This window comes from Haliotis cracherodii, unplaced genomic scaffold (assembly GCF_022045235.1).
Source record: "Haliotis cracherodii isolate W230 unplaced genomic scaffold, xgHalCrac1.p SCAF_3, whole genome shotgun sequence".
Classification (NCBI taxonomy): Eukaryota; Metazoa; Mollusca; class Gastropoda; order Lepetellida; family Haliotidae; genus Haliotis; species Haliotis cracherodii.
Window position 1 is genome coordinate 44,488,157 of NW_027266286.1, and position 16,891 is coordinate 44,505,047.

The window sequence follows — 16,891 nt, forward strand, 5'->3', positions numbered from 1 at the left end:
ACTACAACCCCCCGCCCCACCCTCTTCCCGCCACCCCCCTCCCCCATCTCAAGTTGATTTGTGTATGTTGTCAAAAGAAATCTCCTGTGGGCGTGTATCTTTTTCCAAATGGGACTGCCCAGCTGCTCAGTGCTGGTCATCTGGCAACGCATTGGTAACTGCCGTGACACCAGTGTTTATTTGGGGTCTTTTGAATGCATGCGGCCCCAATAGGTTGATGCAATGTAAAGGCAACTATGGAAACGCCAAACAAATAGGATGCCACTTCTGTATAAAGATCCAGTGGTTCCCGACACACGATCACTCTGCTCCGACACAGATCCAGAACCGATCCAACCACCACCAAAAATGACCATGAAGTGTGTTCTTCTTGCTGTTTGCGCACTGGGTAAGTTAATGTCTTCATCATTCTACCTGTATACATTGTATTAAAGCTGCCTGTTCGCTAGCCAAATGCCAGTGACATTTAAGATTAGACTGGTAACATTTTCGTAAAGCTGCCCGACTGTCAAGATGAAATCGTAGCCAATACATATTTATTTCAGTCTCAAGTCAATTAAGGCGGTTTTCATTTCAAAGTTTGTTGTCATTTTGTTTTCATTTCATAGTTTATCCGAAGTGTTTTGAGCTTGTTAAATATTATAAAGACTTTTCTTGTCATCAAACCCTCCTTGCTAGTGAACATTGAAAACTAATTCAAAAACTGCCTGTATGTGTGTGAGTCTTTCATTCCCTTGGTGTTTACGTAGGAAAACGATAAATTTGTAGCAGATCTTAGTTATAATACTTGTTTCAGGTTTATAGAGTTTAGATCTTGTTATCTCTTCTCGGCATGTTCTTTTCGATCTTAAAAAACACTTCCTGCAGAGCTAATGTCGGACTCGGTACACTCTTAAAATACAATATTGTCAGTTGTCGACCGGTCTCGAAGAATATATAAATTTAATGTAATGTAGTAGGGATGGGACAGGTAACGCGGGCACCCTGTCGGGTGGGTCCTGGGTAGGACACGGGTACCCTCATGCCTTCCCGGACCCGTGGTTAGTAACTTAGTGTTTTTGCCAGGGCTCCGGTAAAACAAATTCCAATCAGACATTTTGTACCCAACTCTTGAGGCCTACAAGAGGTATCCGGGTAGGGTCGGGTGATATGGTGTCGGGTACCCGGGTAGTAAATCATTGTATGTACACCGAGCCCGTATGCATTTGTAAAAACTTCGGCATTTTTTAGAGGGTATATGGGGGAAAATTCTCAGTTTTGAAACAGTCAAAAACCAGTATCTCTATGCAGGGGATGATGGAATAGCGTAACGAGTAGTTAATGTTATATACTCTATCAAATTATGTATCTTCTTTAGACATATTCCATATTTCTCTATGTTTAGCATGTTCACGATTTGGGTCATCATAGACCGCCTTCGTGGTCTTATGGTAGGGCGTCCGCCCGGAGAGCGGAAGGTCCGGGGTTGGATCCCCGGCCGCGTCATACCAAAAGACGTTAAAAGATGATACTTGTTGTTACCCTGTCTGGTGCTCGGCATTAAGGGGCTAAAACAAGGACTGGTCGGCTCGGAGTCAGTATACTGTGTCTGAGTGGGGAATTCATGTTAAACTGCGGCATGGTATAGCACTATAAATCGGCATCAGTCCGGACTAGTACAATCAGCCACACAAACACACACACGTACATGCACGTAGCTGTATAAGTGCAATAACCTTGGACGCGACGTTAAACCCCATTTCATCCCGCATTTGGTCATCATATTACATTTAAAAGGCTGCACAACAGATCGGGAATAAAATGACAATCCTGTAAACAAAGCTAGGCACAACCCTGATGGGTCCTGTTCCATATAATAGATCTTCCTTTTGATATAACTGTAGCAAATAGCTGATTCACGGACTTTTTTAGGCCAGGGTGTCGTTATGCAAAACAATCTGAACGCTACCACTGTCGTAAGTCTATGTTTAGGTATGGGAGTTACGGTCACCTTAGAGCTAAGATCGCCTTGTACAACGGCACCCTGGTAATAAATAAGGTACATATATGTTTGTGAACGAATACATAACGTGACAGGTTAAATAGACGGGTTTGCAATAATCACATAGACTGCAATAATTTCCATGGTGACTTGCAATGACATCGATATATTTTTTATCATTTATGAGGGCATTTGTCATAGATATCGGTTATCTGAGAGACATTTTCGAAATGATCTAATGTTTGTGTTTTTTAATATTTTGCAGCTGTGCTTGTCTCCAACTGCGATGCTGTTTGTTCCGCTTCTCCTAGCTGTACTGCTGGTACCAACTGCGCGTAAGTTGGCAATATTTATTTACATGATTTGAATCAACGGTTGTCGGAATCGTCTCCTTCCCCAATACATGTTTTTATGTGTAATCTTATTGGACAAAATTTCTGGTGTCACCATCAAAGAAGGGGCGCAGTCGTCTAAGGCACCGGGATTTGCTGGTCAGAGTTGCGGCCCTTGGCACGCCAGACACATATGAGCATGAGTTTCAATCCCGGTTCGCTCCAATTATATATGTTTCTAGGTTTGTAAGCACCCGTGATCACCAAAGTGGTAAACGTCTGAGACTTTTATCCCACATTAAGCTGACACGCTGTGATTTAACTGAAGTATTGTTAAAATACCCAACTCACTCACTCACTCACTCACTCACTCACTCAGGGCGATTGGGAAGAATAAAGTAATGAATTGTTGGTGCTACCGGCGGGGCAGGACATGCTTCCACGAACACATGGTGTCATCACAGATTTCCAGGGATCCATTCATATCATTTTCACCGCTATTGTTTACTTTTACGAAGAGTAGAATCTGTTTTGGCAGATAACCGAGGCCAACTGCTCTCTGGCATTGATGTTCATATCTACGATAAGTCGCTGTCGTAATTATATGTAAAAGTTTTAGGAAACTGAACTACGAGTATTTCTCTGCGCATGGTTTATGGTGATGATCATCACAGCGTAAATGTTGTACTAATTATGCATTGTGAGTAACAAAGGAAAAACATCATTAATGTGGCATGGAAGTATATGGCATCATCTCGTTTATTGTGTAACAGACACTATAAGAAGTACTCGCTATTGTTCTTCCAGGGACGCTCTCACCTACAAGACATGTGTTCTAACTGAGTACAACACGTGCGCAACGGACGGCACAGAAGATGCAGCTAGACTTTCTCTCTATGCACTTTACGAACCCGCCTCTGTCACCTACAGCGCTGTGTGTGGTACGTACATTAACTATCAAAATTGAAGATTGCCTCCGTCATCTTACGCCTGTTCATATTCAACTTTATATCTCCTCGTTCACGTCTCTATCTGATCCTGTTGACCCCTCTATCTGTTCATAGTCACCCTTCTATCTGTTCAAAGTCATCCTCCTATCTGTTCATAGTCACCCCTCTGTCTGTTGATATTCACCCTTCTATCTGTTCATAGTCACCCTACTATCTGTTCATAGTCACCCTTCTGTCCTTTCATAGTCACCCTTCTATCTGGTCATAGTCACCCTTCTGTCTGTTGATATTAACCCTTCTATCTGTTCACAGTCACCCTTCTGTCCTTTCATAGTCAGCCTTCTATCTGTTCATAGTCATCCTTCTGTCTGTTGATATTCACCCTTCCATTTGTTCATAGTCACCCTTCTATCTGTTGATATTAACCCTTCTATCTGTTGATATTAACCCTTCTATCTGTTGATATCAACCCTTCTATCAGTTGATATTCACCCATCTATCTGGTCATAGTCACCCTTCTATCTGTTCATAGGCACCCTTCTGTCTGTTGATATTAACCCTTCTATCTGTTCATATTCACCCTTCTGTCCTTTCATAGTCACCCTTCTATCTGTTCATAGTCACCATTCTGTCTGTTGATATTAACCCTTCTATCTGTTCATAGTCACCCTTCTTTCCTTTCATAGTCATCCTTCTGTCATTTCATAGTCATCCTTCTATCTGTTCATGGTCACCCTTCTATCCTTTCATAGTCACGCTTCTATCGGGCCATAGTCACCCTTCTATCTGGTCATAGTCACCCTTCTTCCCTTTCATAGTCATCCTTCTATCTGTTCATAGTCACCCTTCTATCTGGTCATAGTCACCCTTCTGTCCTTTCATAGTCATCCTTCTATCTGGTCATGGCCACCCTTCTGTCCTTTCATAGTCATCCTTCTATCTGGTCATGGCCACCCTTCTGTCTATTCATAGTCACCCTTCTTCCCTTTCATAGTCATCCTTCTATCTGTTCATAGTCACCCTTCTATCTGGTCATAGTCACCCTTCTGTCCTTTCATAGTCATCCTTCTATCTGGTCATGACCACCCTTCTGTCCTTTCATAGTCATCCTTCTATCTGGTCATGGCCACCCTTCTGTCTATTCATAGTCACCCTTCTATCTGTTCATAGTCACCATTCTGTCTGTTGATATTAACCCTTCTATCTGTTCATAGTCACCCTTCTTTCCTTTCATAGTCATCCTTCTGTCATTTCATAGTCATCCTTCTATCTGTTCATGGTCACCCTTCTATCCTTTCATAGTCACGCTTCTATCGGGCCATAGTCACCCTTCTATCTGGTCATAGTCACCCTTCTTCCCTTTCATAGTCATCCTTCTATCTGTTCATAGTCACCCTTCTATCTGGTCATAGTCACCCTTCTGTCCTTTCATAGTCATCCTTCTATCTGGTCATGGCCACCCTTCTGTCCTTTCATAGTCATCCTTCTATCTGGTCATAGCCACCCTTCTGTCTATTCATAGTCACCCTTCTTCCCTTTCATAGTCATCCTTCTATCTGTTCATAGTCACCCTTCTATCTGGTCATAGTCACCCTTCTGTCCTTTCATAGTCATCCTTCTATCTGGTCATGGCCACCCTTCTGTCCTTTCATAGTCATCCTTCTATCTGGTCATGGCCACCCTTCTGTCTATTCATAGTCATCCTTCTATCTGTTCATAGTCACCCTTCTGTCTGTTGATATTCACCCTTCTATCTGTTCATAGTCACCCTACTAACTGTTCATAGTCACCCTTCTGTCCTTTCATAGTCACCCTTCTATCTGGTCATGGCCACCCTTCTGTCCTTTCATAGTCACCCTTCTATCTGTTTATAATCACCCTTCTATCTGTATCTAATTGCACACCGAACCCTCATCATATCAAACCTGTGTTATGTGGAAGATAACTTCAGAATAAAGCATGCTCATATTTAACTCATATATATCTCCTTATTCACGTCACCGTGTTAATATTATTTCAAATAACTTGCTGTTTATTTCCAGGTGCTGAGGCTATTGCTTTCTCAGTGGTGACTGGAGTCATCGCGGTCCTCGCCTCCTTCATGTTTTCTAAGTGAACCCCCTCCCCCTCCTTTCCCTCCTCCACCAACAACGTCCTCCCCTCCTCCACCAACAATGTCCTGCCTTCTTCATCACGTCAAACATGCAATGACTGATGTCCGAGCATTGGAGTCCAGTGTGTCTGCGGCATCATGAACATGTGTCGTGGATTTATGTTAATAAATCAATCGATTGCACCATGTAGTTGTTGTTGTGTCGCCCTTACCATGTACGCATGTGGAGCCCTTGAACCTACAGTGTGCTTAAGTGTATTAGACTTCATGAGTGGGTGGAGCTGATGTGACCACCGCAACTATACACACTGGCAGACTGAATCTCGCAGGACTTTGATGTATCATGTAAGTAACTCCGTTTTAGTTACATGATACAACATTAGTTGTGAGACTGAATTAACCAGGAAACATTGATCGCCCTGGTACATAGAGGTATTGAGCTATATTTTATAAGAAAACACGCTGGCAGTGTTACGATACCGTTGTGGTGGCAGCATGTCAAATCAGATAAGAGAAATGGCCAATGAGCAAAGGGAGTAGTAAACTCTCCCTAAAACTGATAGTTTATAAAATAACCTTTTTAAGTCACGGCGACTGTAGACACGCACATGGAAACTTTGTCTGGACCGCCCATACACCGTCACGGCGTCTTGCAGTCAGCAATGTCACAGTGGACTATAATCAGTAAACTGACAACAATGTCACGGCAGACTATAATCAGTAAACTGACAACAATGTCACGGCAGACTATAATCAGTAAACTGACAACAATGTCACGGCAGACTATAATCAGTAAACTGACAACAATGTCACAGTGGACTATAATCAGTAAACTGACAACAATGTCACGGCAGACTATAATCAGTAAACTGACAACAATGTCACAGCAGACTATAATCAGTAAACTGACAACAATGTCACAGCAGACATTTTTCAGTAAATTGTCCACAATGTCCCGGCAGACTACAATCAGTTAACCGACAACAATGTCACAGAAGACTATAATCAATAAACCGACAACAATGTCACAGCAGACTACAATCAGTAAACCGTCAACAATGTCACAGCAGACTACAATTGTAAACTGACAATGTCACAGCAGACTATAATCAGTAAACCGACAACAATGTCACAGCAGACTATAATCAGTATAACCGACAACAATGTCACAGCAGACTATAATCAGTAAAACTGACAACAATGTCACAGTAGACTATAATCAGTAAAACCAACAACAATGTCACATCAGACTATAATCAGTAAAACCGACAACACTGTCAAGGAAGATAGCATGCAAATACTCAACCTGGATCTGGCAGATCAACGGTAGGTAGCAAGAGGGGCATCTACGTGCGTACTTGACACCTCCGAGATCGGTTCCTGACAGTCATCAGCGACGAATGTCTTATAGCATATGGTTGGTCAACAGGCAGCGGAAAGGCGACTCAGGCCTATGGATTTAGGGCTTACAGGGGACAGTTATTCATAGAGCAACATCATTGTAAGAGATTGAGACGGGCCCAGACTGTACGTCTATGGCAGCGACGTGACTGGCAGAGGGTCGATGGAATCAGGTCATCAGCGACGAATGTCTTATAGCATATGGTTTGTCAACAGACAGCGGACAGGCGACTCAGGCCCATGGATTTAGGGCTTAAAGACCTTACAGGGGACAGTTATTCATAGAGCAACATCATTGTAAGAGATTGAGACGGCCCAAGACTGCCAAAGGGGAGATCGGACGGCGGCATGTTGCCTTCAGGAGGTCGTGTCATAGTGGAGGGGGTGTTATGGCGTGAGGAGCGATTTGTGGGCACCATTGGTCATCATTAATGGAAATGTGACAGCTCAGCATTACATGGATGGCATTCTTCGTTCAACTGTCCTACCGTTTCTACAACAGCCGTCACGTGATGTCCTTTAACAGCATGACAACACCACACCCGAATCGTACAGAACTTCCTTGCAGCCAACACGCTCCCCAGACTTGCCCCCGTGGAACACCTTTGGGATGTCATGGATCGTCGTGTTCGACAGCGACCACATCCTCCAGCCAACCGACAAGAACTGATCCAACCCCTCCAAGAAAATGGCGACGTTTCCCATCAGACGTCATCAGGCGACTGACTTTTTCTGTGGCGGAGACTTTTTACGCTCTGTAGGAAAACAGTTGGTTTCATTTCTGAGCATAAGTTTGATTCACATCATGTAAAAAATCAACATAAGATCCATATTAAAAGCCAGGGGATTACAATTCAGATGCAAAAACCTCTCAGCAGGTCTCACTTAAAACGTAGTACCTCCCACAAGGTTACTACGAGATAGCAAGATACCTACAATACTATAAACATAAGTGGCAGTAGTTTTAAAATCAGACAGAAGAGTCCTTGTTTTACGATAGGAATCCCGTCAGCATGTTTTTTTGTCACTCATATTTATCAGAAATAAAGTTACAATAAATACTGCCACATACCACTCACCCCCCTCACCACACACATATCACTTTAGCGTCGTGTCTTTCTAACCGGAATTAACCCAAAGTTACAGTGGCGACTGGGGGTACGTATGGTCTAAACGTCTAATGCGCCGCAACTCGCTGTGCAGAATTGCGTCCCTTGGACACACCAGAAACCAATGACTGTTGGTTACAATGCCGGTTCGCCCCCACTCAGTGCTGTTTTAGCGGCATGTCTTTCGATTAGGAATCAACTCAAAGCTACAGTGACGAATGGTGGCATGGATGATGGTCTTAGGCAAACCCTAAACATAAGATTGCGAGTTCGAATCCCTGTTTGCCCCCATAATGTTTCTAGCTATAGCCTGTCATTGGCTCTTGGTGGTAAACCTCTCAGGCCTGCATCACTTCGGGCTTTCCACCCACATTAACCTGATATAACTAGAATACTGTTCAAATCGGCATTAAATCGAACTCACTCACTCACTCACTTAGTACAGTGGTGAATGGGTTCAAGGTATTTATCATAACAGCATGGGGATATAACTGCTCTTCATTATCGAGGATGGGTAAATGTGAATCTTGAATTGTTAGGTTTAAATATAGAACTATATATACATCATGTCAATATGTCTCCCTTTGGGAGATCCAGTGCCCACAGTGCCTAGTGAGTGCAGTCCTGGCCGACTTAATGTGTCTCCGTGTGGGAGTCCAATGCCCACAGTGCCCAGTGAGTGCGGTCCTGGCCGCCTTAATGTGTCTCCGTGTGGGAGTCCAATGCCCACAGTGCCTAGTGAGTGCAGTCCTGGCCGACTTAATGTGTTTCCCTGTGGGAGTTCAGATGCCCACAGTGCCTAGTGAGTGCAGTCCTGGCCGACTTAATGTGTTTCCCTGAGGGAGCTCCAATGCCCACAGTGCCTAGTGAGTCCAGTCCTGGCCGACTTAATGTGTCTCCCTGAGGGAGTTCCAATGCCCACAGTGCCTAGTGAGTGCAGTCCTGGCCGACTTAATGTGTCTCCCTGTGGGAGTTCCAATGCCCACAGTGCCTAGTGAGTGCAGTCCTGGCCGACCTTATGAGGATCCATGTGGTAACACACGTGTCACCTGGCTGATCGAGTGTCATCTGGTGCAGATTTAATTACAGTCAAACCCGTTATCTCGAACCCAGCACCAAGCCAGATCCGACCATCTAAAAATTCCATGACTTGTGTCATTTCTAAGATTTGGTCTCGTATTATGGCAAATTTGTAGCAAACCTCTCTGGCATCGCCTCACCTCTGTACAACCCCTATATGACCGTTTTTCGAATGGTCCAACAATTGAAAATGGCTTTCGTAAAGATAAAGCCCCCATCCTTGCATATCCCGACTAAAACAAACCCTTCATCCTCGCAACTGATGCATCTCAAACTGCAATAGGTTACATTGTAGGTCAACTTGATTCTCATGGCGTAACTTGGAATGATGTCGTTAATTCATGTCTTTTGACCATACAATAATCTTCCTGTTCTGTTTTGGGGGACAAAAATGTTGATTGGTAGCATTTCTCTTGGTCTTCCATAAGTAAGTATGTATGATGCTAAATGGTTATTTCCCATCACAGTCAACAGTCAACTGTTATGGCAGCTTGATATGGAAGATTTGAAATGATTATTAATAAATAAGGTTACATGCATATTGTCTCTCTGACAAAGGTTATGACTTTTTATTGAGGCTGAGTTATTATTTTTCCAGGCAGATGACCCGGGTAACCATTTCAATGCTGGGTGAACAGAGGCACATTTGAAGTGTCACGTGCACAGGTAGCCAACCACACGTGTTGACAGTTGTGTTTCGGGTGTGAACGTATTCGTGTATCCACCATCTGGTCATCAACCATCGGGTTCTTCTGAATGCACAGGACACACGATGAATGTACTGTACAGAACGGGTAGTGACAAAACTGTAGAGACCAATTTTGCTTTGAACGGCTTTGCTTAACCGTATGTATTAATTTTACATGACCCATTTTCCCTCACAGCGCCAGTCGCCCCACCAATGAATGACTTTCCAAACTAAGGCATGCCCGGCACCGCTTCGCCAACAGCACTTCCCCCAATCTCAAGTTGATTCGTGTATGTCGTCAAAAGAAAGCTCCTATGGGCGTGTGTTTATTCAAATAGGACTGCCCAGCAGCATGCTATGTCGGAGGCCAGACTAAGTACTGCCAACACAGTGCTGCCAACACAGTGCTGGTCATCTACGCATTGTTTACTGCCTAAACACCACTGTTTATTTTTGGGTATTTCGAATACAAGCAGCCAAAGCTGGTTGATGTTCTGTAAAGGCAACTATGGAAACGCCAAACAAATATGATGCCACTTCTGTATAAAAATCCAGCGGTTCCCGACACATGATCACTCTGCTCCGACACAGATCCAGAACTGAACAAACCTCCACCCACAATGACCATGAAGTGTGTTCTTCTTGCTGTTTGCGCACTGGGTAAGTTAATGTGTTCATCATTCTACCTGTATACAGTGTATTATAGCTGCCTGTTCGCAAGTCAAATGCCAGTGACATATACATTAGGCTGGTAACATTTTCGCAACGCTGGCCCGACTGTCAAGTTGAAATTGTAGCCAATACATAGAAAAAAAATATTTCTAAAGTCAGTTGAGGAAGTTTTAATGTCACTTTGTTTTCATTTCATAGTTTGCGCTTTTGAGCTTGTTAAAAATTATAAGGACTTGCAACATTTTTGTTATCAAACTCTCCTATCCAGCGAACATGGAAAACTAGTTCATACGATGCATGTATATATTTGTGATTCTTTAATTGTCTTGGTGTTTTCTTAGGAGACAATCACTGTATGTACCCCGAGCCGGTTGGCATTGGTAAAAAGTTCCGCATTTCCTTGAGAGTTCTTTGAATTTGTACCTTTATATCAGTGGGCTATGTAGGGGAAAATGCGCCGTTAGGATCCAGACAGAAACGAGTATCTCAGTGCAAGGGATGATGAAATAGCACAACGAGTAGTTAATGTTATATAATCTATCAAATTATATATCGCCTTTAGCAATATTCCTTATTTCCCTTTGTTTAGTATCTTCGCGGTTTTGATTAATATCTAAACATATAGCATTTAAAAGGCATCACAACAGATCGGGAATCAAATAACATTCCTGTAAACAAAGCTAGGCACAACCGTGATAGGTCCTGTTCCATACCAAAGTTCTTCTTTTTGATATAACTGTAGGAATAGTTGATTATCGGTCTCTTTTAGGACCAGGTCATAGATCAGATCCTTGTTTGTGAACATAGAATACAATATATAGTGACAGGTTAAATAGAGGGGTTTGCAGTAATCACATAATCTGCAATAATGCCCATGGTGCAATGCCAGGGATATATAATTATTTATCATTTATGGGGGCATTTGTCAAAGATATCGGTTGTCTGAACGACGTTTTGGAAATGAGCTAATGTTTGTCGTTTTTTTATATGTTGTAGCCGTGCTTGTCACCTACTGCCATGCTGCTTGTGTCAGTTCTCCTGAGTGTGGTACCAGTACCACCTGCGCGTAAGTTGCAATTTTTATTTTCATGATTGGAATCATTGGTTATCGGAGTCTCTTTCCCCAATACCCGTTTTTTATGTGTAATCTTATTGAACAAAATTGCTTGTGTCCCCATCAAAGAAAGTGGATAGCACAGTGGTCTAAGACGCCGGAATTTGTAGTGCAGAGTTGCACCCCTTTGACCTATAATCATGGGTTCGATTGTATATGTTTTTAGTTTCTCAGCACCTTACATCTGAGATCTGCATCATTTCGGGTTTTCCTGCCACATCTTCCCTAGGCAAGGTCGTTAACTGATTATAAATGTCCAGTTTCTACCCTTGCATATCTTCCCGAGGTAAGAAAGTCCACCAGCCATTTTTATCAAAGTCTTGTGTCCACCCTTGCCACGTCAAGCCAACTTCCTTGTGTTAAATAGGATTGGATTAGCGTACATATTGATAGTCGAATCAGAGAACGTTTTGCACAAAATCAACATCCACGACTGGTACACATGTGTACGAAAGTGATGTAACACTGCCTGCCTTTGCTCACATGTCTGTTTCATCTTCCAACCCTTCAACGATTGCCTGTGTCTGTATATGAGGGTTGAAATCGCTAATGTTTTCGTTATCTGATCGATTATATCAGGTGGTCGCCTTTGGTAGTCTCTACCTTTGTGAAGCCATTCGAGATAAGAAGAGCGATTTGATTGGATAACGCGTTTTTCATTACAAAGGGCACATCTCGCCAGGATCGAGCCATCAAAAGTAGCTTTGATGTGGCGTAGAACCTAGGATTTAATATAGGCCAAGGGACACGCTTGCCTCGGGAAGATGACACTTGCTTAACTAGGCTGGAGTTACATTTTGACTGGTCTAACGATTCTATGCAAAGTCCAATCAAAATCGCTCAACGAACTAGACACCCGGTTTTTAAACAACGATTTTCACGTGTAGATTTCGGGATTTTTAAAGCATGTATAACGCAAACTTGCACTCGACAGATATTTTCCTAATCTTTTCAAATTTTAATCAAGGTGCTCAAGTGATTTGATGCACATCGCGAGGCAAGGCCCGTTTAATTACAATATAGATATTGATTATCGGTCAAATCGTCATGGCAGGGCGTGGCCATTGGTTTGAAGCAATTGCAAGTGATGTGAGAGGTGGAATGTGATAGGTCAATGGGAGAGACATAGAAGGGAAATAACTCGTGATAACCACTGGTGGCGCTACGATCGAGCCTACAAAGTCCATCATAGTTCAGCAAAGTTGGAAACTGGACATTTATAAGGAAGAGAATTTATTGATGTCAACTTCTTTATTATGGGGAACACAACGTTTCGGAGTATATCATTACCCCTTCATCAGGCAAATGTAAGAACAACAAACGTAATAAGATAACTAAAGGTAGAAACTTAACAAGGGAAGCCAACAGATCAAGACGCCTCATCAAGAACAAAGACAACATAGATTTCACCTTTTCTAGCGGCAAGTCCATCAAGACCCATCTACAAGCCAATGGTAGAGGCACAAGTAGTGTAAGTCTCAACCGCTGAGGATGTATATACCAGATCCCCTGCAACTGTGGCCATCAGTACATTGGAGGCACCTTCAGACCCCTCAGCAGCAGACTCAAAGAACATCAGACCTCTGTCAACAAACTAGACCTGAAATCCGCTATTTCCGAACATGTCCTCAAGAACCAGATCCGTAACATCATGTGGGATACCACAACACTCCTGACTACCAACATCGACAACTTGCGACAAAGAAACCTACAAAAACTCATTGACATCAGAAGACACCAGCCAGACATGAACTTTGATCAGGGAACATATCTGCCTGTTGCTTGGGACGTATTGCTTTGAACTTTGTCAGTGCCAATTATCTAGCTCGCTTCCATTTGCCCATTGCTATTTTTATTTCTTTACCTATCGGTGCTATTACCCCGTCGTCCCGTTAACCTATCAGTGCTAATTACCCCTGGCCTCCCATTTGCCCATTGTCCATTGCAATTTACCCATCAGTGATATTTAAATCCTGGCTTCAATTTGTCAATAACAATCAGCGCTAATTACTGTAAAGTCTTGGCTTTTGTTGTCTTTTTCTATCAACGCCAATTATCTGTTGGTTTCCCTTGTTAAGTTTCTACCTTTCGTTATCTTCTTACTTTTGTTGTTCTTACATGTACATATGTATGCTCTCTGCCTCATATCATTCATTCGCCTGATGAATGAGTAAGCTTATACTCCAAACCTTGTGTTCCTCATAATAAAGAAGTTGACATCCATAAATTCTCTTCCTTATGTGTATCACTTCTAAATGCCTTTCAAAGACTGGACATTTATAGTCAGTTGACTCCATTTCCCCGGGCAGATAGCTGACACGCCGCTGAACTATTGTAAAAAGTGGCGTTAAACCCAACTCACCCACTCCAGCAAGAAAGCAAATGGGAACAATAAAGTCTATGCATTGCTGGTATTTTTGGAAATGTAAACATTTCTATACGGATATTTACAGGCCGCCGTCTTATGACAGGCACATAGCTGGGCAGGGTCAGGCAACAAACAAACGCTTATTTGTAAGACGAATTGTGTCAGGGGCGGGTGCTACCGGTGGAGCAGGGCATGCACACCTGGTGTCGTCACTGATTTCCAGCGATCCATTCGTAACATTTTCACCGCTATGTTTGCTTTTTACGCCCAGTGAAATCTGTTATGCCACCTCTGTCGTAATTCTATGTAAAGGTTTTAGGGAGCTGAACAAGGAATATTTGTCTGTGCCTGATTTATGGTATTTAACATCGCATCATGAATGTTGTACTAATTATGCATTGTGAGTAACGAAGGCAAAACAACAGTAATGTGGCCTGGAAGTATATAACATCATCTCGTTTATTGTGTAACAGACACTATAAGAAGTACTCGCTATTGTTCTTCCAGGGACGCTCTCACCTACAAGACATGTGTTCTAACTGAGTACAACACGTGCGCAACGGACGGCACAGAAGATGCAGCTAGACTTACTCTCTATGCACTTTACGAACCCGCCTCTGTCACCTACAGCGCTGTGTGTGGTACGTATATTAACTATCAAAATTGAAGATTGCACACCGAACCACCGTCAGCCCCATCATATCAAACCTGTGTTATGTCGAAGATAACTTCACACTAAAGCATGCTCATATTTAACTTTATTTCTCCTTATTCACGTCTCCATCGGACCGTGTTGACCCCTCAATCTGCTAATAGTCACCCTTCTATCTGTTCATTTTCACCCTTCTGTCTGTTCATATTCGCCCTTCTATCTGATCATAGTCACCCGTCTATCTGTTCATTTTCACCCTTCTATCTGTTCATATTCGCCCTTCTATCTGGTCATAGTCATCCTTTATCTGTTCATAGTCACCCTTCTATCTGTTCATAGTCATCCTTTATCTGGTCATAGTCACCCTTCTATCTGTTCATAGTCATCTTTCTATCTGTACATAGTCACCCTTCTGTCCTTTCATAGTCACCCTTCTGCCTGTTCATAGTCACTCTTCTATCTGTTTATAGTCATCCTTTATCTGGTCAAAGTCACCCTTCTATCTGTTCATAGTCATCTTTCTGTCTGTTAATATTCCCCCTTCTATCTGTTCATAGTCATCTTTCTATCTGTACATAGTCACCCTTCTGCCTGTTCATAGTCACCCTTCTATCTGTTCATAGTCATCCTTTATCTGGTCATAGTCACCCTTCTGTCTGTTCATAGTCACCCTTCTGTCTGTTCATAGTCACACTTCTGTCTGTTCATAGTCACCCTTCTATCTGTTCATAGTCACCCTTCTATCTGTACATAGTCACCCTTCTGCCTGTTCATAGTCACCCTTCTGTCTGTTCATAGTCATCCTTTATCTGGTCAAAGTCACCCTTCTATCTGTTCATAGTCTTCTTTCTATCTGTACATAGTCACCCTTCTGTCCTTTCATAGTCACCCTTCTGCCTGTTCATAGTCACCCTTCTATCTGTTCATAGTTACCCTTCTGTCTGTTCATAGTCACCCTTCTGTCTGTTCATAGTCACCCTTCTATCTGTTCATAGTCACCCTTTCAGCAGTTCCTATTTACCCCTTTATCCATTCATATTCATCACTCTACGTGTTCATAACAGACCATGTATTTGTTTGTATTCACCTTTCTATCTGTCTAATAATATACAACCTTCTTTGTATTCATATTCACTGTACCATCGGTTCTTGTTCACTATTCTATCAGTTCATACTTACATCATTATCGGTTCGTTTTCACCCTCTGTTTGTTCATATTCACTCTTCGATCTGTTCAAACTCGCCATTCTTAAACATGGTGTCGCATCAGGACTTTCCCGATTGTGTCACTTCGGAACATTATCCACTGTGTCACATCGGGGCTTTCCCGATTGTGTCACATCGAGACTTTCCCCATTGTGTCACGTCGGGAATCCAATCCTTAATTACAATAGCACTAACGAAAAAGGTAAACATCGTTAGGATTAAGACCACCTCCGTGGTCAAGTGGTACAGCGTCCGCCGGGAGAGCGGAAGGTCGATGCCCGCTTGATTCATACCAAAGATGTTAAAAAATGGTGCTTGTTGTTATTCTGCCTGGCGCCTGGCGCATCAAGGGGCTAAAACAAGGACTGGTCGGGTTGGGATATTCATGTTTAACTGCCCTGTGGTATGTCAGGGGCCTAGCACTGTAAAATCGCCATTAGTCCGGACTAGTACAAGCAGCCACACACACGCTGCAATAATCGTGGAGGTGACGTTAAACCACTTTCACCTCACCTCAGCTTGTTAGCATTTATATTATTTCAAATAACTTGCTGTTTATTTCCAGGTGCTGAGGCTATTGCTTTCTCAGTGGTGACTGGAGTCATCACGGTCCTCGCCTCCTTCACGTTTTCTAAGTGAACCCCCTCCCCCTCCTTTTCCTCCTCCACTGACAACGTCCTCCCCTCCTCCACTGACAACGTCCTCCCCTCCTCCACCAACAATGTCACGTCCTCCTCATCACGTCATACATGCAATGACTGATGTCCGAGCATTGGAGTCCAGTGTGTCTGCGGCATCATGAACATGTGTCGTGGATTTATGTTAATAAATCAACCGATCGCACCATGTAGTTGTTGTTTTGTCGCCCTTACCATGTACGCATGTAGACACCTTAAACATACAGTGTGCGTGAGTGTCCTAAACTTCACGTGTGGTTGGAGCGAATGTGACCACCGTAACTATACACACTGCTCGACTGGATCTCGCAGGTCTTTGAGGCATCGTGTAAGTAGCGCCATGTTTTCAACAATAGTTGTGAGACTGAGTTAACTAGTAAACATTGTTTATACCGGTACATATTGATATTTGTCCATATACCATTACAGAATAAGCTGTCGGGGTCTCGAAACCGTTGTCGGTGGTAGCATGTTAAATCAGACATTGAGCAAAGGGAAGAGTAAACACTTCCAAATAACTTTGTTTAAACTATAGTCAATATAAACTG

The 16,891-nt window shown here is 42.9% G+C and overlaps 1 protein-coding gene and 1 pseudogene across 1 annotated transcript; both read left to right on the plus strand.

Annotated features, from left to right (window-relative positions):
• Positions 1 to 258: 258 nt before the first annotated feature.
• On the plus strand, positions 259 to 5,379 carry LOC139473747 (uncharacterized). The gene is made up of 4 exons (XM_071256481.1): positions 259 to 388; positions 2,247 to 2,316; positions 3,121 to 3,254; positions 5,306 to 5,379. The coding sequence occupies exons 1-4, from the start codon at positions 259 to 261 to the stop codon at positions 5,377 to 5,379; spliced, it is 408 nt and encodes a 135-aa protein (XP_071112582.1).
• A 4,805-nt stretch (positions 5,380 to 10,184) lies between these two features.
• On the plus strand, positions 10,185 to 16,305 carry LOC139473823 (uncharacterized; annotated as a pseudogene).
• Positions 16,306 to 16,891: the final 586 nt, after the last annotated feature.

What these genes read in the sequence shown, in the direction of transcription:
- LOC139473747 (XM_071256481.1), top strand. Translation starts at nt 259, where the DNA reads ATGCCACTTCTGTATAAAGATCCAGTGGTTCCCGACACACGATCACTC. An exon ending in ACTGCTGGTACCAACTGCGC is followed by an intron (nt 2,317 to 3,120) that starts GTAAGTTGGCAA and finishes TTGTTCTTCCAG; the next exon opens with GGACGCTCTCACCTACAAGA. An exon ending in CACCTACAGCGCTGTGTGTG is followed by an intron (nt 3,255 to 5,305) that starts GTACGTACATTA and finishes GTTTATTTCCAG; the next exon opens with GTGCTGAGGCTATTGCTTTC.